We start from the raw sequence: 21,291 nt of genomic DNA, 5'->3' as shown, positions 1-21,291 counted from the left end.
ATTTATGTATTCTTGATATAAACTTGGCAGCTTGAACATTTATGTAATGTTTAATATGGGAGGGACACTATTAATAATGTTATCCAACATTTTTAATGCTTTTCTTGACTTGTCCTAGACTATAATCCTCCTACTTTTACCTCTTATATAGCTAGGAGGACAGGCACATATCAGTGCATTCAACTTTTATTGGTCATGATAAGGTACCACTGATATTTTACCCAGGCTGACCTAAAACAGCAGTTATTCTCAGCTCTACTTCCTAGGTAGCTAGAAATATAGGCATAAGCTCCTGAACCTTAATTATTTCTACCCCTTTAAAGAAATTATCTTTAAGTAGTTGCACAAAGGAGTTGCCATTTAATAAAGCAGTTTATGAATACAATTCATCTTGATCATTGTTAGCCCTTTCCAACATTCTCATCCATTTCTCCTCTACCCACCCCTCTCCTCATACTTCTTAATTTTGTATTACATACATACAAATCTTAACTACATTCTTCCCCTCTTTTTCACTCCATTTACCCCTTGCCCCTTAACCCCACCCCACCCCTTTTAAGTACCTACTTTCTGGTGTTTATCTTGTTGAACTTTGACTTTGTCTTTCTAAGTAATTACACTATTTGAGTTTTCCCTTGAAAAGTATGCTAAGTCAGGTCCAGAGCTTCCTCATCTGTGGAAGCTAGATTTAGCTTATAAACATATAAGTAAATACATTGGGTGGTATCAAGTGCATACAAATAAATGTATTAAATGAAATACGCTAGCTTAATTTTTTATTTGGTTTTTTATCAATATGTTTCTTCTATGACTCAGGACCCTAAGTTATAAAGTAGTACAAGTTTTTTTTTTTGGTGCCCTCTGTCTGGTATATAGGTTTATCTGATTTGACAAAGGGAACGGGAATAACAAAATGGTGAGACAAAGGACAAAGAGTGAACCAATGCAACAGTGATACTCACAAGACACTATGTTGGAAATGAACTTTACAACTTGGCAAGGAGGGGAATCAGAGTGGGGGGAGGGAAAGTGGGAGAAAATGAGGGAGGGGGTAACAATGTTCAACAAGAAATGTACTCATTACCTTACTGTGTAACTGTAACCCCTTTGACATCACCATAACAACAAAATAAACTTAAATGTAAATTAAATTAATTTTTTAAAAAAGGTTTGGGGCACCATGAGTATATATCATATATATGGAGGTATGTAGATAGATAGATAGATAGATAGATAGATAGATAGATAGATAGATAGATAGATATGCATGTGGGTATGCACACACATATATGTGTATATATGAAAAAACCTCATGAATGTTTTCTAAACTTCTATGATTTGAATGTTTCAACCAAGGACCCACAAGTTAACATGTTGTTTCCCACATTGCAGTGCTATTGGAAGAGCATAAAGTCTTCAAGAGGCAGGGCCTCCTAGAAATCTAGTCATTGTGGTCACACCCTTAAAGAGACCTTGGCCTCTACCTGTCTCTCTCTTTACTTTCTGTCTGCAAGAGAGGAGCCTCTTGGCTCTATCACATGCTACTCCCTACCTCAAGCCTTAAAGCAACAGGACTAGTCAAAGGTAGACTGAAACTATTGAATCTGAACCAGAACAAACCTTTCCCTCTCACAGATTGTTAGCTCACATATTTCATTATTATAGCAATGAAAAACTGAACATCACAGAAACATTCCATAAAACTTCAGTCGAGGGGCTGGGAAGGTGGCTCAGTGGTAGATCGCTTGCCTTGCATGCCTGAGGCCCTGGGTTCGATTCCTCAGCACCACATAAGCAAAAAGAAAACATCCGGAAGTGGTGCTGTGGCTCAAGTGGTAGAGCGCTAGCCTTGAGTTGAAGAGCTGAGGGACAGCGCCCAGGCCCAGAGTTCAGGCCCCACGACCAGACCCCCCCAAAAAGAAAACTTCAGTCGACACAATCTAGATCATGATACTTACATAATAACAATGCAGAGCCCAGCACCATGGCAGCAATAGCCCATTTTCCAAGTATCACATTGGCTGGTTTCACATCCCTCATACTCATTCTACATTCAGTGGGTGCTGTACAGTCACATACTCGCACCGACAGCACATGTTTTGCAGAAGCACCATGTCTGTCTTGTATTTGGATAGGCACAGAATAATAGTTATAGTTCATGTTTTGTTTCTGACGCAGAATGGCACTTTTACCTAAGGGGGAAATGGCAGAAAGAACACATGTTGATAGAACCTTTCAATAGCAATGTTGTTCCTGCTTCCCATTGAGGGGGATGAATGTTCATTTTAAATCAAAACTATGGATGAACTATTTCCTTCCTTAAAAAGGACTTTGACTTCACAGAAAACCGGAAAAAAATAATCGATGGTACTTTTATTCACATTACACTAACCTACACTTTGACATGTTATTCAAGCAATCATTTTAATAGACTTATATCAGTCCCTCTGTTGCTTTAACATTATCTTTAAGTTGGTGTACAAAAAGCTTTTACTTCAACATGTCAATTTATAAATACAATGTATCTTGATCTATGTCACTCTTTATCATCTGTCCCCCACCTCAATTCCACCAGGCCACCGGTTCCATTTTCACATATGTACATTAACTATTATGATTGTTCCTGTCTCTAATCATTTGTCCTTATTCTCTTAAACACCACCCCCTGAGAAAAAAGTTGCAGATTCCTGGTATTTTTTTTTAAACTGCCAAAGATCATCAGAACAAAAGTCTAAGCGTTAAACTATATCTTAAAGCAAGGTGTTATTACGTTTTAGGATACATTTTAAATTAATATATACTTATTTTGATAAACTAAAGTGAATATCAGGATCATCAACCAACTGTGAACCCATACTAATTATAGGACTTAGCACAAATACTTACCATCCTGTGGTTCTAAAGTCCACAGTTTGGTGGCAGAATTATCTAGAAGGAATTGAAATGGTGGACCATTGTCAGGCCCATCTGGATCCACAGGTTCCAGAACAGCATAGTCCTTGTCATGTTGACAAATGGTCACTTCTTTCTCAATTTGAGGCGGGTGATCATTAGTATCTTCTATAAGAATCACTAATGTTCCAGTGCAAGATCGACCAACTAAAATAAATTTTAAAAAGTTATTTCTTCACAGTGCAAGTGTTTTGTTTCTGCAACTTAGCTAATGCGTGAGTGACATCTGCTTTCAATGAGCTTTAAGACTAGAGTGACATGTCAATCTGCCTATAAGACTCCTTGGTTGAATGAGAGGATCTCTTCACATGCTTTCTAAAACTAAAAGGTATCATCTATGAGGTATGTCACTACAGAATAACCCTGTGAGGGGCTGGGAAGGTGGCTCAGTGGTAGAGCGCTTGCCTTGCACGCATGAAGCCCTGGGTTCGATTCCTCAGCACCACATCAGCAAAAAGAAAAAAGCCGGAAATGGCACTGTGGCTCAAGTGGTAGAGCGCTAGCCTTGAGCTGAAGAGCTGAGGGACAGCGCCCAGGACCAGAGTTCAGGCCCCACGACCAGACATCCCCACCTCCTGCCCCCCCCAAAAAAGAATAACCCTGTGAAAACCAAACTGTTTCACCTTTCTTTATGGAGTATATGTATGTACCCTATGAATAAAAACTATTTTACATTTGATCACGTCACCTTCCTAGTTTCTTCTTTTCTCATTTCATATATATATATTCATATATATATATTTATATATGAATATATATATATGAATTGAGAAAAGAAAAAACTGTATGTATGTATACAATTCTTCTCAATCTTCTTTCTTGCTTGACTTGGTACATTGGGAACCAAGGAACATTTGTCTCCTCTTCTTTGTTTAATAAGCTTTATTATTTTCTGGTGCTAGAGATGGAACAAGGCCTCATGTTTGCTAAGCATGTGCCTCACCAATGAGCTACATTCCCAGCCAAACTCTATTATAGTTAAATGGCACCACTCAATAAATTTGTGGCTTCTGCTGACAATGGTAGTCCTATTGTCTGTGCTTTTTCCTAGCACTGTTCATGACTTAGGTGAGTATAAAACATGTAACACAGTAAGACACTTTCATCTGAAGAGCCTATTGAGTTTTCCAGTGTATTTTGATTAGCTATAACTTAATGCTACTACACTGAACATAATGCAGTTATTTATTTATTTAAGTAGTAGTGGGTTACAACCCAAGACTTTAACTATACACAGCTGGTACTCTACCACTTGAGCCACACTTCCAACCTTGATTTTTGTTGGTTACTTTGGAGACTGAGTCTCATCTCAAGAGCTTTTCTTCTAAAGATGGCTTCAACCCTTAATCTTCAGATATCAGCCTCCTGAGAAGCTAGGTTTACAGACATGAGCCATCAACACTTGCTAATGTAACTGTTTTTTTTTGTGCTGTGAAAAATCTCAACTAAATGAGCCAGAAAAATGTGTTTATACCTCCACCCCAATTGAATTAATAAACTGTTGTTAACTTGAACTGTCTCTTACTCATTTGTTATCTATCACTAATATTAGCCTAATGCTTTGCACATAGTCCCAACACATGCTTTTAATTAAAACTACTCATAAGTTTTGTTTAAGAATTAATAATGTGCTAGGTGCTGGTGGCTCATGGCTATAATCCTAGCTATATGGGAGGCTGAGATCTGAGGATCACGCTTCAAAGCCAGTTTGGACAGCAATGTCCGTGACACTTATTTCCAATTAACCACCAGAAAACTGGAAGTGGCGCTGTCGCTCAAGTGGTAGTGCACTAGCCTTGAGCTGAAGGACAGCACCCAGGCCCAGAGTTCAAGGCCCCAAACTACCACCACCACCACCACCACCACCAAGACTAATGTATAGAAACATATTCAGATTTATCATAATAACCTTCCATAAATGATAACTTTTAAAACTAAATAAAAAAATAAAATGTCTCATTTTAACATCAATCAATGATTGGTCTAAATATTAGGAAAATATATTGAATTTAACATAAAGGCAAATAAAATTCCTTTTTCCTTAACTTGAAATAACTTCTAAATCATATGTAGTGCTTCTTTCTGTTGAATAATAAAAAATAATTTACTGGAAGTAATTTTTAAACTAGTTACTTAAGCAAAGTAAGTGTTGTCATTATTTTGGAAGGATGCTTTTACAGTTACTCATTCTTCCTAAATAATTCAATGATATTTTGGGAATTGGCGCTGGCATTATTGTATCAACTACTTTAACTAGATAAAATAGTAAAAACCTTTTTCGGTTAGGCGGAAAATCAGATGAATCAGGTCATCTGGAAAATCCCAAGTTTATTTTTATCTTTAATATTTAGACAATTTGTCTCAAATGGGTAACTATGCCACTGATACAATAAAGGGAAAGGGCAGAATTTTTTATGTATGTATGTGTATATATATATATATATATATATGTATGTATGTATTTATTAGTTGGTCATGGGGCTTGAAATCTGGGCATGGGTGCTGTCCCTCAGCTCTTCAACTCTAGGCTAGCACTTTACCACTTGAACCACAGCACCCCTTCCAGTTTTCTCATAGTTCATTGGAGATAAGAGTGTCACGGACTTTCTTGCCCAGGCTGGTTTTGGACTATGATCCTCAGATCTCAGCCTTCTGAGTAGTTAGGATTGCAGGCCTGAGCAGCTTCTATATTCTTTTTTTATATTGATTTTTTATGAATTTCTATGGTGTATAAATCATAATGGTATCAAATATTTTGAATACACACAATAATTTAAACATTTTAAAACATCTGAATGATAGAAGGGTATATTCAAGAGTTTCAAGATCACTACAACATTGGCAGGACATTCTTTACAAAGTAGGCTCTAAAATTAACCTTGGAGATTACAACTCAAAGCAAATCACTGTTTTGTCCTTCCTTTAGAACTTAGGATAAATGATGTTTTCTATTATTGGATGCTTAGAATAAATTCACATTGTACTCACCTGTTTTTAGTAGGTCAAATCCTTTTATCATGTTCATATCATAATAATCTAAATCTGAACCCCTGAACAAAAGGGAAATTCTGGAACATGCCACCATTTCCTCAGCAGAAATAGTATGAGCCTTAAAACTTAGACTTATTTGCCCATTAATCCCTTGTGATGTTATGTTACTTGATACTGGTCCTAATCTATGTAGTTGTCAATCAAATGAACAGGTGTAATGTATACATCATTTATATTATATATTGTCACATTAATGCAAACATTTTTGCATTCAATTTTGATCTAGAAATAAGCAGATTTCATCCCAGATTTTCATAGAAAATGTGTGTGAATTGTATTTATAGAAAATGGTACCCACCTGCATCTGTAGCCACCACTGAAACATTGTACTGGTTGTTTCTCACAAACTTTGATTCTCGATCTACTACTTTCACAGTTTTCAAGTTTCCAGTTTGCTCATTGATTTCAAACCAGTTACCTTCATCTCCTAACTTCTGATACCTAAGTTTTAGAAAGCAAATATAAGAAACTAACCTAAAGAAGGGATATATTCCCCAAATTTGTCATTCCAAAAATATACAGAGATCTTTCTTTTTTTTTTCTTTTTTTTTTTTTTTTTTTTGGTCGGTCGTGGGGCTTGAACTCTGGGCCTGGGCGTTGTCTCTCAGCTCTTCAGCTCAAGGCAAGCGCTCTACCACTTGAGCTACAGCGCCGCTTCCATACAGAGAACTTTCTTAAGCTTGAAATTAGTTTACATCCCAATTTAAATTGAGAAGGTCTTTGAAAAGTACTTTACCTTAAACCTTCACTGTTGCGAGTGTCTGGATCTAGTGCTTTGTATCCAAGGAGTTCTTGGCCAGCTGGAAGGCCATCTTTGCTTTGAATAATTTTTACTGGTGGCTGGCATTCAGGGCCCTCATCACTGTCTTTCACGTTAACTGTTACAGTTGTAGTACACATTGTGGGAGCCTGTGAGTTTGCTGCTTTAGAGAATTGTGCTTCATTAAGTACACCAATTTGCAGAACAATTTGGCGACTGACTTCATAGTTCAGTGGCTGTTTAATAAACATACTTCAGTGAGTCTATATATATATATCATATAAACAAAATTCATGATTGTAATTTTAATATAAAAGAACTATATAATATATATTTTACATAATATAGTTATGTATTATGTATGTTATATGTATATGAAATAAATACATAGGTAATTTATATATTATATTTATATATGATATATGTTATCTATCTATATATATAACATATATATAGATAGATAACATATATAATATCATATATATGATATATATGATATATATATCATATATATCATATATAAATATAATAAATATATATATGTTATATATATATTTAAACTATATATTTATAAATAAGATCAGTGCTGGGGATCCAATCAGAGATCTTGCATATGCTAGAGTAAGGTTCTACCACTTTCCTACATCTCTAGAGAGGATTATCATTTTTCATTCAAAATATTACCAAAAGTTTGTGCTAATGTAAAGATTAATAATTAGCTTTTGCAATAATAAACACTAGTCAGTGCAGAATTGTTGGTGTTACAGTTTAACCAACTTTTCAACTCACTTCTCTTTTAGAAGAGTCTGTCTTCATTTACTCTGTGCAAATTTTTATATTAACAGATATGTGAAACAAGTGTTTGAAAAATTCAGATTACTATATTAGTTATATAAAAATGATCATGGAAATTCCTCCAAGGAAATACATAAAGTTATTATATTATACTATGCTATAATGGAGCAATTCAGAGTAATTTTATAGAGCAGTTACCCTGAATATACAAATCAAAAGTCATAACAATATTATTTAGCAACATATTTTAAAACACATTACATTAGATAGTGCTTAGCTTTTGATACAAGTGCTTATTTGTGTACTGAATAATTAGAATGACTCCTGAAATAGAATGTCACTGGTGAAGGAAAAGCTCCCCCAAATTTAAAAACAAACAAATAAATAAATAAATAGGAAAAAGAAAGGATATGCAGCATAAAAATTAAAGAACATTTTATGAAATTTTTATTTTAAAGTTTTCTACATCAAGTTACTACAAAATATCTGCTCTCTTGCTTAGAAATTAATGAAATGTTAGCCCCAAAAGAAGTTTAAGCATTTTCTAGGAACTGGTCTTAGATACAAAATATCATTTTTATACATTTTCTGTCATTCAAATTGTTCCTTTCACTGCCTTAATATCTAATCTAATATTTCATATCTTTGTCCTAGTTTTCCTGATGTATTGTACAATGAGTTTTGTGCCTGACATGATTTTCATCAAAGAAAACAAATGAGAATAAAATAATAGAAGAAAAATGCTCATGTCAACCAATGCAAACCACTTCATTATTACACTGAACACTCTAGCTATATATGGACAAGGAGCTATTGATTTTTAATGTCACTAAAGATGCATAAGTTAGTATGCTTTTAAATTATACCTAGATTATTTTACTAATTTACCTTGACAACGCATAAGACTCCTTCATTTGTATTTGGATCTGTGGTAATTTTGAAGTTCTCATTCTCATTCCCCTGTAAGATTGTGTAGACAGCTTTCGACTGAGGAGTGTTTGGCAAATCTTTGTCATGTACATTCATTCGTAAAATTTCAACGTCAATTCTGTTTTCTTCCACTTCTGTAGAGTACTGGAGAGAAAGTATCCTTTTATTAGAAACCTCTAATTTGTTGTTTTCTACTCTAAATATTGTCTTTAAAGTAAAATTCATATGGAAATGCACCCTTATTTTGAGAAAGAATTTCAAAGTCAAATTCACAACCTACTTCTTTCTTCCTGAACTGTTTTTTTTTCAAATCTTTTCTATTCTTCAAAGACAACTTATCTCTTAACTTTTGAGTTCCTCTGAAATGATTTTCCTAACTCTAGATTTGTCTTTTTTTGGAATCTCTACAATATCCTCAGTTTATCTCTCCTTTGTAACTATTGTAAGCACTGAATAAATGCTTTATACTACTGTAGTTAGCATTTTATATATACAGATAATGGGCATATACATTGATAATTTTATTATTTGATACTGTTTTCCACAATAGTGTTTTTATGTAATTGGATTCACTAACAAACATTTAAAGGGAAGCATTTTCTTTTTTGAGAAATTAAATCATAGACATTGGTTGTCCAGAAAACATGGTTACAGGTTGTAAGATATAAATAGGCTAAAACATAAAGTAAATCAAAATCCACCACAGTTGTAAGATGGATTCATAGGAAGATGGCAGCAATTGTATCTAGTTTAGAAACCTAGTTACCTTGTAAATGCTCTATTTATATAACTTGGATAAATTAGTTACTTAACAGACCTTCTATTTCCTCATATGAAACATGGATAAAACATGTACTCAATATTTATGTAAAAATTTACATGAAATTGTCTATCTTGCATTTTCAGGTTTGTCATCTTTAACTTGTACTCTGGTATAAATTTATTTTAATAAATAAAATTAAATTAAAGCTGAAGAAAAAAGAACCGCTCCCCCAGAAGTATAGTTTACTCCCCCAAAACAAAGTTTGTTCATATATGATGCAAGAAAAGTCAGAGGTAGCTGAGGTGGGGGTTGGGCAGCCTGTGCTCTGACTCCAATAGAGGATATAAACCACTCTCTTTTCCATCTTTAGAACTTGAAATGTGCACCTGTTCTTCCCCACCTTATAAAAGTAGTTCAAGGCATCTCATAAGCACTGCTACTTCACAATCGAGAAAACATTGAGCAAGTGAACTGTGTCAAGGGCAATGTTGCTAGGAGGTGAAGAGCTTGACTGATTGCCTACATCCAGAAATAGCTAGCATGTCAATTCCTTTGCTCACAATAGTTATATTATTCTCTCTATGCTGTCTCCAAAGGACAGCTATTTAAATCCACATAGCTGGATTTGTTTCTTAAAAAAAAAAGTAAAATTACCTAGATAAGTGAACAGAGAGGTATACTCACAGAAGTTTCTGTGAAATATGGCGAATTGTCATTTTCATCCTCAAGTGAAATGGTGATTGTTCCTGTGGTGAATAAACCAAAAGGCTGGCCTCCCATATCCCGCACTTCCATCACTAACTTGTAAGTATCACACATCTGAAACCAGGAAAAGGGAATAGGGTGAATGTCTCTGTTTCCTGTAATTGACCATAACTATTGTTTTTGTAATTATTTTATGAATAAGTTTTTTTTGGGGGGGATGGGGAGTAGGGGCTTGAATTCTTGGGCTGGGCACCGTCCCTGAGTTTTTAGCTCAAGGAAAGCAATCTACCACTTGAGCCACAGCGCCACTTCAGGTTTTCTAGTTGTTATTGGAGATAAGAGTTTCACGGACTTTTTTGCCAGGACTGACTTTGAGGCATCATCCTCAGATTTTGGCCTCCTGAGTAGCTAGGATTACAGGCGTGAGCCACCAGCACCCAGCTACAAATAAGCTACATATATATATATATATATATATATATATATATATATATATAAAGTCAGATAATAAATTATCATATAATACATATTATATATTATATATTATATATAATTACACACCCTATATATAATATTACACACCCAGCCCTAAATGTAATTTTTTAAAATAAAAACACTGTAAATATTGATACAGTACAAAGACAATGGTTAACCAATACAGTGGAAATATATCTAATACAGCATTTCAAAATGTAAAATAACCATGTTAATAATTGCCAACATTTAAGTGAAACAATGATGTTCTTCATTTGATATATGGATAAGTAAATTGGTATGTTTAGCTGATAAATGGATAAATTGGTGCATTTGGGCAATGGAATATTATTTTAGGCTAAAAAGAAAGGAGCTATCAAGCTATGAAAAGACATAGAAGAAATTGAAATGCAAATTGCTAGGAGAAAGTAATCATTTTGGAAAAACCAGTATTATAGAATCTCAGCTTTATGACAGTCTGAGAAGGCGAAACTATGGAGATTATTAAAGATTCGTGGTTTCCAGGAGCTAAGGGCCAGGAGCAGATGAACAGCAGGAGCACAAAGGAGTTTTAGGACAGTGAAACTTCTCTACACAATACTATAATTGAATATATACCACTATGCATTTGTCCAAATAACAGACTGTTTAGCTCAAGACGGAAGCTAAAGCTATGGACTATGATCATAACACGTCCAAATAGTTTCATTGGTTGTAGCAAATATGCTGTTGCAGTGCCCAGCATTGGCAATAGAAGAGGTATATGGTAACTCTGTTTGCTTTTTATTCAATTTGCCTCTGAACCAGGAAGATTAAGTTTATCAATTAAAAAAATGTAACTTTTGGGTGCTAGTGACTTATACCTGCCTGCATCCTAGCTACTCAGAAGCCTGAGATCTGAGGATCACAGTTTGAACCCAGACCCAGCAGGTAAAGTTTGTAAGACTTGCAGCTCCAACTAACCCCCAAAAAGGTCAGAAATTGAGCTGTAGCTCAAGTGCTAAAGCACTAGGCTTGAGTAAAAAAGGCCTAGGGGCAATGCCTATGCCCTGATTTCAAGCTCCAGTACTGGCTCACACATTCACACAAAAATTACATATAGGGGCTGGGAAGGTGGCTTAGTGGTAGATTGCTTTCCTTGTGTGTATAAGGCCCTGGGTTCAATTCCTCAGCACCACATAAGCAGAAAAAATCTGGAAGTGGCGCTGTGGCTTAAGTGATAGAGCGCTAGCCTTGAGCTGAAGAGCTGAGGGACAGCACCCAGGCCCCAGAGTTCAGGCCCCATGACCAGAAAAAAATAAAAAAGTTTTATTCAACTCCAATATATGTAATTTTTTTTGGTTGGTTATGGCGCCTGAACTCTGGGCCTGGGCACTGTCCCTGTGCTCTTCAGCTCAAGGTGAGTGCTCTACCACTCAAGCCACAGTGCCACTTCTGGCTTTCTAAAGGTTTATTGGAGATGAGGGTCTCATGAGTTTCCTGCCCAGGCTGGCTTTGAACCACTATTCTTAGATCCCAGCCTCCTGAGTAGCTAGGATTAAAGGTGTGATCCACCAGCATCCGGCTAAAATTACCTTTTTATCTTTTAAGCAAAGATAAAATAAATCTAGAGGAGCTTATCATCAAAATATCAGGTCAGATCAAACATAGGCAAGAAGACTTTGCCTGCTACCACAAATATTCCTTAATATTTCTACCAGGGCAAAAGACATCTCCAGAGAAGTGCTAACCACAGCCTGCAGAAAAATAGAGAGGAGGCCATTGTATTGCATTGTAACTTGCCTTTGGCAATTAATCATGTTTAAATTGAATTTAATGACTGAGAAATGAATCCATGCATTACCTCTCTGTCCAGTAGAGGTGTGGTGGTAGTGATCACACCTGTATCTGGATGTATAGAGAAATGCTTTGGCTGATCTGGGATTTGCTGTAGGATTTTAAATTTCAGACGAGTATGTAGAGTTCCAGGTTCATCATTGTCGATGGCTGTCACTTGTGCTACTGAAGTTCCTGTTCAAATAAGTCCCAAGTATCAAAAAAATTAAAATCATGATATAATTGAATTCTAAGCAAAAACAAAATCAAAGTATTGCTGGAGTGAATTGTTCCAAAAGGAGCAAAAACAAGAGTTTTAAGTCAAACATGATGGTGCACACATATAATGTTAGCACTTGAAAGTCAAGGTCAGGAGGACTGAGAGTTTGAGGCCACATGGTTTACAGAACGAGAGCCTAAATCAAAGAGGAGATGAATTGTCTTGATAATCCAAGGAGTATATAAATAGTATATAAAACATCTCCAAGTTCCCCTTCCTTGGAACTTTAATTCGTTGTCATACTATTCATATTCTACATAAGATAGATGAACAGGCTCCCTCCTTCTTTTGGTAATAGTAATTCTCAAATATTTTCACTTAGACTCCTCCAATTCAGAGATTGTTTTTGAGTGGAAATTTGTCTCTTTGTTATCTCAGCATAATAATGTTAATTAATGAATGAATCCACAACTTTGCATAGGATAACAAAGATTTCATATTTTCATACTTCAGTAAATATACTGGATTATCAATATAGGCAAGTAATTGCTAACATACATAAGAAGTAAACATTGTATACCTGTCTAATGATCATTTAAACAAGCCTCATAGGCCAAGTATGAGAGCATGAGGAATTCCATTTTAGTGATCCACTGATTGGAATGGTCTCATGCGTTCTTACATGGAAACACAATGGATAATAAAAATGAACATTAGCTGGAAATTTAAAACACAAACTAAACAGTCTTATTATGATTGTTTCTAAACCTAGTAACAGTTTTGGTTTCATTTAAATATTGGCTTTGATATAGAGTCAAAGAGGAAACATTTTATTTTTCAACTTGTTTTGGAGCTATGCCAAGAAAAGCAATGAATATGTTGTTATAAATCTGATTGACATTTTTATGTCATGCTACATTTCTATGTCCTTAAAAATATATTGAAACTTTATAAAGATTCCAATTGTATGTTGGTTTATAACTACATCCATTCACAGAGCTACACAGGCAAAAATAAACAATATAAACTGTTCTCTGTCACACATTCAGATCCATTAAGGATGAATGTAAGCCCTTAGGAACTCTATGTATTATTTAATAGCCTCTGAATATATATGGTAATATTCTCCATTTCTGAATATATGTAGTAAATAATCAGTACAAGATTTGTATTTCTAAAAAGTGTATATCATATGATCATATAAAATCAGAAGGTTGTGACTAGTATTTCTTTGAAAACGCAAACATTTAGAAATTTTTCTATATAAAGTACAAATGCAAAACCCAACTGAAGTGAAAATCGAGAGCTTTCCTAAATTTTCTATCATACTAGACACTTGTTATAAGCTTAGGCCAAAAATGATAACTATTATCCAACAGTTGTTTAATAACAGTATAAAAAGTGATAATGATATTATAATATAGTAACAAAAACTGTCATTGTGCATTTATAGCCTACAAAGGTTGAACTCTGAATTTCAAATATTACATAAGTATATTTGTTGGTGTCATAAAATATTTTGTCTGCCTCCTGAGCTGTAATTTTCTTGTCACTCTTAGAAGGGAGATTTGAATTTTGCATTCATGTAGCCTATTTATGATACCCTTAGATACATGATAACTTATGAACAGCAGATGGATGAATGAATAGCATCTCATTTTGCTGGGTATTAGCCCATTAATTACTCCTTCATCATATTCTCTATGAAATCTTGCCTCCTACCTGCTGTACTGAGCAACAACATTATTCTAACTGGAAAAACAAGCAACTTTTCAGTCCACTACACAATTTCTAAGCATATGCATGTAAACTAAACTCCACTTCAACAACAACAAACCATACAGAGAACTGAGTCAAATAAATATTTCTGGAATTGTGACATTAGGAAACCAGAGGGGAAACCTATAGAATTTTCCTTTTTCTCTTTTAAGACAATATGCTCAGAGCCATTTCACCCACAATAAGCCTATCATATGATTTCAATTTCTAATAGGAAAAATGAGTATAATCCAAAATACCATAAAGCCTGTAATGGTATAATTAAACATTTTAATTATGATATATAGTTAATACTGAATAATCTTAGACTACTATAAAATGTGAACGTACCAGTCCGGCAGTTTTCAGGAACACTGAACACAGTCACTTTGTTTTCAAAGTAAGGGGCATTATCATTATCATCTTCAACTTTGAACAACAAGGGGAGAGGGTAGTCTGGAGCGTAGCCATCAGCAGTTGTGGCATAGCCATAGACCTGAAAGGAAGAAAAGCAACAAGAGCTTGCTCTCAAAAGCCCAGCTGTGCACAAAAAGAAGCCCAGCAGCAGCACATAACACACCACTGAAAATTATCTAGCAAGTTACCTGTGAGAAATGACACACTAGAGAGATATCACACATCATCACACATGTCCACCATATGGCTTCAGATCCCTTCAGGAACTATTTCTTGTCACTCTCCCACTAAGACTTGTGAACTCCAAATACTATGAACCCTTAGAGTTCTTTGAACTAACAGCATGCTGTTCTATTAGCTTGAGTTCATAGAGACCTTGTCCAATTACACCCATAACAATTTTTTATAATTTATAAAAGCACAGTTCTATTTACAAGTACAAGTAAGTACCTATCACAACTATCTCTGGGTGCCGTATCTTCATATATTTTCTCATTTTGAAATAAATGCATTTCTTTTCAATGCAAATGTTACTAAGTACACACATGTATACCCCCAAAAAAATTCTATCTCAAAATTTATCTTGGCACCAACTGCCATGATCCCCTCTTCATTTAAATGCCATTGAATTGCTTTTTCATTTATCTGGTTTTGTCAAGTAAATGTTCCATAAATAGTTGTTGAGTTAAATTCTTCACTGACAAGGCAAGTTAAAATTGCTCTCAGTGAGTTCTGGATTAACTTAGATCTTCAGCAGAACACGTTCTGATTTTTAACTACAACCATTTCTACAACGAACTACAAAATTAAAATCTTAGATACTCACTCTTTTTCTCTCTCACTAGCCTCACTAGTCAATTTTCAAGTTCTAGAGACTGTGCCATTTTTATACCTCTGTCATTCATCTTCTCTTTACACTTTATAGTATCTTATACCTTTTATAGGAGCTTTTGCCCATTTTTCTGTTCAGAAGAAATGAAGATCATTTTTTTCCATGAAATGATTGCTTGAGGCCTGAAATAATCTATCTTGATATTTGAATATAAATGTAAGTATGATTTCATATGCTATTGACTCAGATACAGCAGTTTTGTTTCAGATAATATACTGTTTGTTTTTTCACCGGTAATGAGACAAGTATATCCAAATATACCATAATTGAAACCATTATTAGAAAGAGGATGATCTAAACTAGGAAGGTTGGTGAAAATTAGAGCACAGTCCATTCACACATGTCTATACTATACACATAATATTTTCCTGTTATTAGAGCAAAACTTTCAAAAAATGAAGAAAGGCAACAGTTTAACACTCCCAATCCTGTTATTTTATATTTGAAAAGCAATAGGAATGTGTTGAAACATCAGTATAAGAAGAATGATAAAGAATAGTATTAGTCATATTGCTAGCCAGGCTAGAAGAATGAAATTTAAATGTCATGGGTGTGATAATACAATATCATTTTTTTCCTTAAATTCTTTTGGAGCCTAAGGGATATTATCCTTTTTTATGTTGCAACTTACTGAAATTATTTTCTTCAGAGAAACACAAAGCTGTATGTGGGATTTAGGTCATCAGTTGGGCCTTCTAAAGAGAGAAAGCTAGTACAGACTAGGCAGAGAAAAGAAAAATGGCCAGCACCAAAGTTGAACAGTTTCAGAATGTGAACAAACAGCACATATACACAGATAACCGATAGATTTGTGTCCAGAAAGGAAAATAGACAGTACTCCATAATAAGGCTCCCGTTGAATAGGTAAAAAGGGACCAGACTTAGACATATCTTTCCAAAAGAGATAGTTTTTGCAGATTCTTTCTTTTTAAAAATTTGTTCTATTGAAGAATGTTCCCTCCTTATATAACTACTGTTTGAAATATATTGGATAAGCTGCCATGTATGAATCCCTGGAAGATTAGGTCATTTTAATTGTTTAAGACTAAATCCCCAAATTGCAATGATGGCATGACTTGACAGGCAAAACATTCATAAGCCAAGATGAAAAAAAACACCATAGTGGAAGAGAGAACAGGAGCACAGTCCTTATGTAGACTCATGGCACCTATTCCCAGCAATCAAATCAAATGATTTAAAATACAATAATCTATCATTAAACCATCACAATTAATTACACGCATCAAGTAAAAGTAACATATTGAGAAATCCCATCAAAATTCCATAACAAAATGTCTGGAGCATGTGCATTGCTTGCTCTACCATTTGTATATCTTTAACACATTTTACAGTTTATGCAGTAACAACTGTATTTCACTGAATGATAGATAAACTCGAGGTATGTAGCACAATTCTTTGCAGCCTGTAAGTAAATCAAACAGACTACTGGATGTTGCAACCTTTCCCAGGCATCAAAGAAAGGTGATAGATAGCTGAATATGTACTCATTTACACAGAAGTAAAGCACCCAAGATATTTGAAAATGTTAATTCTAATGCTATAAACATTATTAAGAGGTATTAGTTCCATGTTAATCTCCTCTCTGAAAGAAAATTCTTGTATCCTGCTCCAAATAATTTTATAACTCATGATATTTACATCTTGTTGCTGTGCTTCACTTCATACATTTTACTAATTGCTAAGTGGTGTTGGATTCCAATTCTGTCTTACCCATGTTAATGAGCATTAGGGAAGCACACATATTTCTTAAAAGTCAATTTTGTCCAAAAGCTAGTTTTGAGCATACATTCCAAGCAGTTTTATTCACTTGTACCTTAAAAAAATGTTTAAAAGAGCAAAATAGCCTATCTACCTACCCTTCCTTCTGGCAATGACCACAATTAGAAGCAAAGAAAAACCAAAGGTTGAAAAACAAAACCTTATCAGATGACTTCTCACCAACTAGATAATAAAATGTATATTGAGACATATAGAGTGACTTTTAGTGTTGCATTTCCTGTAAAGAAGCTGTCAAAGCAAGAAAAACATTCTACACTCTACCAAATATTTAATTTGTGTGTGAATGGAAAGATGAAAACAGTTGCAATGGGGATGGAGGTGTAACTCATTAGCAGAACATGTATGTGACATGTGTGAAGCCCTGTGTGCCATCCCAATGAAAGAAGGAGGAGGAGAAGGGGGATGGAAAGGAAGGGGAGGAGAAGGGCAGGGGATAGAGGAAGGGGTGGGGAAAGGGAGAGGGTAGAGGGAGGAAGTGAGAGGAGTGGGAGGGAAAGGGGAAAGGAGAGGGAGAAGGAGAGAAGGAAGGAGAAGTGGAGGAGAAGAAGGAGGGACAAGAGGGAAGAGGTGGAAGAAGAGGAGGAGGAAAAAGAAGGAGGAGGAGGAGGAGTAGGAGGAGGAGGAGGAGGAATAAATTTTTTAAAAAAAAAATGTTACAATAGAGCTTTGCTTACTTCCAGTATAAAATCTGGAATAAACTATTTCTTTTCAGTAACAGTTTCATATTATTAGGAGAAAAATGTTTAATCTAGAGAGTTTGAGAGGAAATATAAAATTACAAGGAAACTATGCCATGAGGATTCTACTATTGTACTTAACAGTGAAATATATAAAGTCAAAATTTTATATTATTTTACTTTTTACACTACTTTATTCAGTGCTTTGGTGGACATTCTTGAAGAGGTCCTAGTCTTTTATGCGCTATAAGGTCTTTAAGATTCTCTGTAATTTATTTATCTCTGGCTTTACGTTTCACATTCTTACTAGGGTCAAAAACTCTGTTCAGGGTTTGTGACTGTTACTGTTTGTTTGTTTGTTTGTTTGTTTAAAGAAACCTATGTTTGGGCTGGGAAGTTGGCTCAGTGGTAGAGCACTCGCCTTGTATGCGTAAGGCCCTGGGTTCGATTCCTCAGCACCACATAAGCAAAAAGAAAAAAGCCGGAAGTGGCGCTATGACTCAAGTGGTAGAGTGCTAGCCTTGAGCTGAAGAGCTGAGGGACAGTGCCCAGGCCCAGAGTTCAGGCCCCACAACCGGACCAAAAAAAAAAAAAAAAAAAAAAGAAACCTATGTTTTAAACAAGCAGTTCTTTCTATTGTGGAATTTATCTTCCTTGAGGACCTAGCTCTACTGAGTTCCTCCTCCTCATTGTCAATCCAAAGAGCTGGCTTTACGTAGCCTCCAACTCTTGATCCACTGTTAGGTTCCAGTTAAGACAATGGTGACTAGATTTCCCATTTATCTATTAAGTTTACTTTAAGCTTTTAGCGAAGAATCTCTTCTTTACTACATTTCCCCCTCCCCCACTTACAATTCAAGACAATAAAGTAGAAGCATTATCATTCAATGTCATCTCAAAGTACCACTGTGAATCTCTCTCATCCTTCAGATTAGACATCAGCACATTGAAGAGAGGCATGAAATTCAAAACTAACAAACGAAAGGAATTAATTTTCAGAAGAAATAGAATTAGTCTTTGAGTAGAATGAGATAGAATAAAATGAATTGGTAAATTTATGCTGAATTACTAAATTGACAAAACCGTCTTCCAGGATTTCCTTTTTGAAGAACAACAGAGAAAGAGATAGGAAAGAAACTGGGAGATGGCTTCAGGGGAAGAAAAAAAGCAATCTATTATGCAAGGGACATAACCAGAGCAAAAACATAAAGCCACAGTTGTGACTAAATGAGGTAGTTTTGTGGTGTGGGTCAGCTGAGGTATTTTATTACAGGGAATTTGTTTGGAATCTCAGTCTACAGCCCAAACAGACATCTCTATCCCCCTGCCTAGACCTCCAGAGTGCTGAGATTAGATTCATGTACCGCCATGCCAGGCAATAGAGTACTTTGAACTCAATAAAATATGTGGTCATTTCTCCAGAACAAATCAAAATCTGTCCTTTGAAATTCTGTCATCTTATTTGCTGTGGCTTATCTACCTTTGGTTCCCTCCTTCTTTTACTTGCCATTGTCTTAACAATGGAAACAATTTAAAAAAAAATGAAATTTACATTGTGTATTAAAAACATCTCAAATATTAAAATATTTTATTTCTTACATTAAAAAGCAACACTGAAGATATGAATGAACCATTCATAAAAATATCATTCCAAGCAAATAATAGTTCAGTAATCCTACCATAAATTGGTCATACTGCTCACGGTCGATGCTTCGTGTACAATAGATATCACCAGTGTCTTTCTCTATGTAGAACAAATTTAAAGGCTCTTTGTCTACCCCTGGTCCACTTATGGAGTAAAAGATGGTGTAATTCTGTGCAGCATCAGATTGGATCTACAACAATAAATGACAATTCAGGAAAAGAACATAACATCTTCATATTTAATATGTAGAACTATTTTGAGACAATGTATCAGATTTGCCTTGAACTCATGATCCTCCTGGCTCAGTATCCAGAGTGCTGGGATGACAGGCATATATGTTCATAATTCAGGTGACTGGAGTATTTGAATACTAGCAATATAATATTTTTTAAATTTTGTTTGTCATGGGGCTTGAACTCTGGCTTGGGTGCTGTCCCTGCACTCTTCACAGCGCCGCTTCCATTTTTCTGGTGTTTATTGGAGATAAGAGTCTCATGGACTTTCCTGCCCTGGCTGGCTTTGAACCAAGATCCTCAGATCTCAGCTTCTTGTAGCTAGGATTACGACATGAGCCACCAGCACCCATTTAGCCAATATTTGATTCAATATTATTTTCATTTTTCAGGTAGAAAGTCTGAGCACGCAAAACACTTGATCACATATGGAATGAAATAAGATGTAATATACCTGCTGGACATGTTGTGGAAATGGACCTAGTGAGTTCTCCATCAATGAGCATGGAATAGGAGCCCATCTTCTCTTACTGCGCTTGACAGCTGACTGTTTGGTATGCCTTTTTTTAGGAGACTACATTTGATAAGAAACAATGAAATACAGTATTAATTACCATAATCAGAGCTGGATTTTTCCCCAAATGCATAAATTACAGAAAATAAGATGATTTATTAGTATCATTATAAAAATCTCTAAAACATTTCTATTTTTTAGTTGTAATACACATACATCAAGCACACAAAACTTAAGATCTGAGACTGCATTTTATCTACTAGTACCACATATTTCCTGATTTAATCATTTATTAGAAATGTATCAGGTATCACAGTACATGTCATCTTAAGTTGGTTGGTATAGACCTCCTTAAGACAATCATTCATTAACAAATAGGATCATCAAAAACTTGTTCGACATCGGAAACATTTATATACCTGTGAAAAGACATGGAACAGCCTTTGTTCATTTTATTTTATGTAATATGGAACTTCTTCACCATTTGGATTTAATGGGAAAAAAACAATTTTATTTTCTGGGAATTGAATTTCTTGAAATCAGAACGGATTTAGTTTGGAAACCCTCTGAGAAATTGGGCTGCTTACTAATATGCTATTTTACCAGACCAAAATTGTCATACTGAGTTTACTTTAAGTGAGATATGAATCTTTGGAACTTTCAGGACCAATTACCATCTTTCTTTAAAACCCAAATAAAGCCCACAAACCCAAGCCTGCAGTCAAGACTTTAAACCCATGGAATAGCTAGAAGGCATATCTCCACTCTCTAAAGACAGAGACTCCCAGGAAAATTTCTATTAAAGATGGGATCAGGTTCTAGAAAGCCTCTTTTGCTTTACAAAGAGAAACTCAAAGCGTGTCAATTAGGAGTGACCACACAGGGTGGAG

At 35.1% G+C, this 21,291-nt stretch overlaps 1 protein-coding gene and 1 long non-coding RNA gene across 2 annotated transcripts in view; one reads left to right on the top strand and one right to left on the bottom strand.

Annotated features, from left to right (window-relative positions):
- The window catches only part of Dsc1 (desmocollin 1), a 29,615-nt gene that overhangs the window by 3,430 nt on the left and 4,894 nt on the right, over positions 1-21,291 (bottom strand). Inside the window, exons 4-13 of the mRNA XM_070028649.1 lie at positions 20,342-20,461; positions 19,689-19,844; positions 14,575-14,719; positions 12,274-12,440; positions 9,936-10,070; positions 8,447-8,632; positions 6,740-6,999; positions 6,302-6,444; positions 2,887-3,099; positions 1,959-2,192 (exon numbers count right to left, since the gene is read on the bottom strand). Coding sequence (XP_069884750.1) covers positions 1,959-2,192; positions 2,887-3,099; positions 6,302-6,444; positions 6,740-6,999; positions 8,447-8,632; positions 9,936-10,070; positions 12,274-12,440; positions 14,575-14,719; positions 19,689-19,844; positions 20,342-20,461 — 1,759 coding nt within the window. The remainder of the gene's footprint in view (positions 1-1,958; positions 2,193-2,886; positions 3,100-6,301; positions 6,445-6,739; positions 7,000-8,446; positions 8,633-9,935; positions 10,071-12,273; positions 12,441-14,574; positions 14,720-19,688; positions 19,845-20,341; positions 20,462-21,291) is intronic.
- Positions 9,848-21,291, top strand: part of LOC138831590 (uncharacterized) — a 34,029-nt gene continuing 22,585 nt past the window's right edge. The window contains exons 1-2 of the long non-coding RNA XR_011373394.1: positions 9,848-10,055; positions 20,280-20,441. This is a non-coding gene — a long non-coding RNA (uncharacterized lncRNA). The remainder of the gene's footprint in view (positions 10,056-20,279; positions 20,442-21,291) is intronic.

The sequence above is a fragment of the Dipodomys merriami genome, unplaced genomic scaffold, assembly GCF_024711535.1.
Source record: "Dipodomys merriami isolate MVZ:Mamm:240054 unplaced genomic scaffold, mDipMer1.0.p SCAF_2, whole genome shotgun sequence".
NCBI classification, from domain to species: Eukaryota; Metazoa; Chordata; class Mammalia; order Rodentia; family Heteromyidae; genus Dipodomys; species Dipodomys merriami.
Note: the sequence above shows the minus strand (reverse complement) of the source record. Positions and strands in the feature narration are given on the sequence as shown.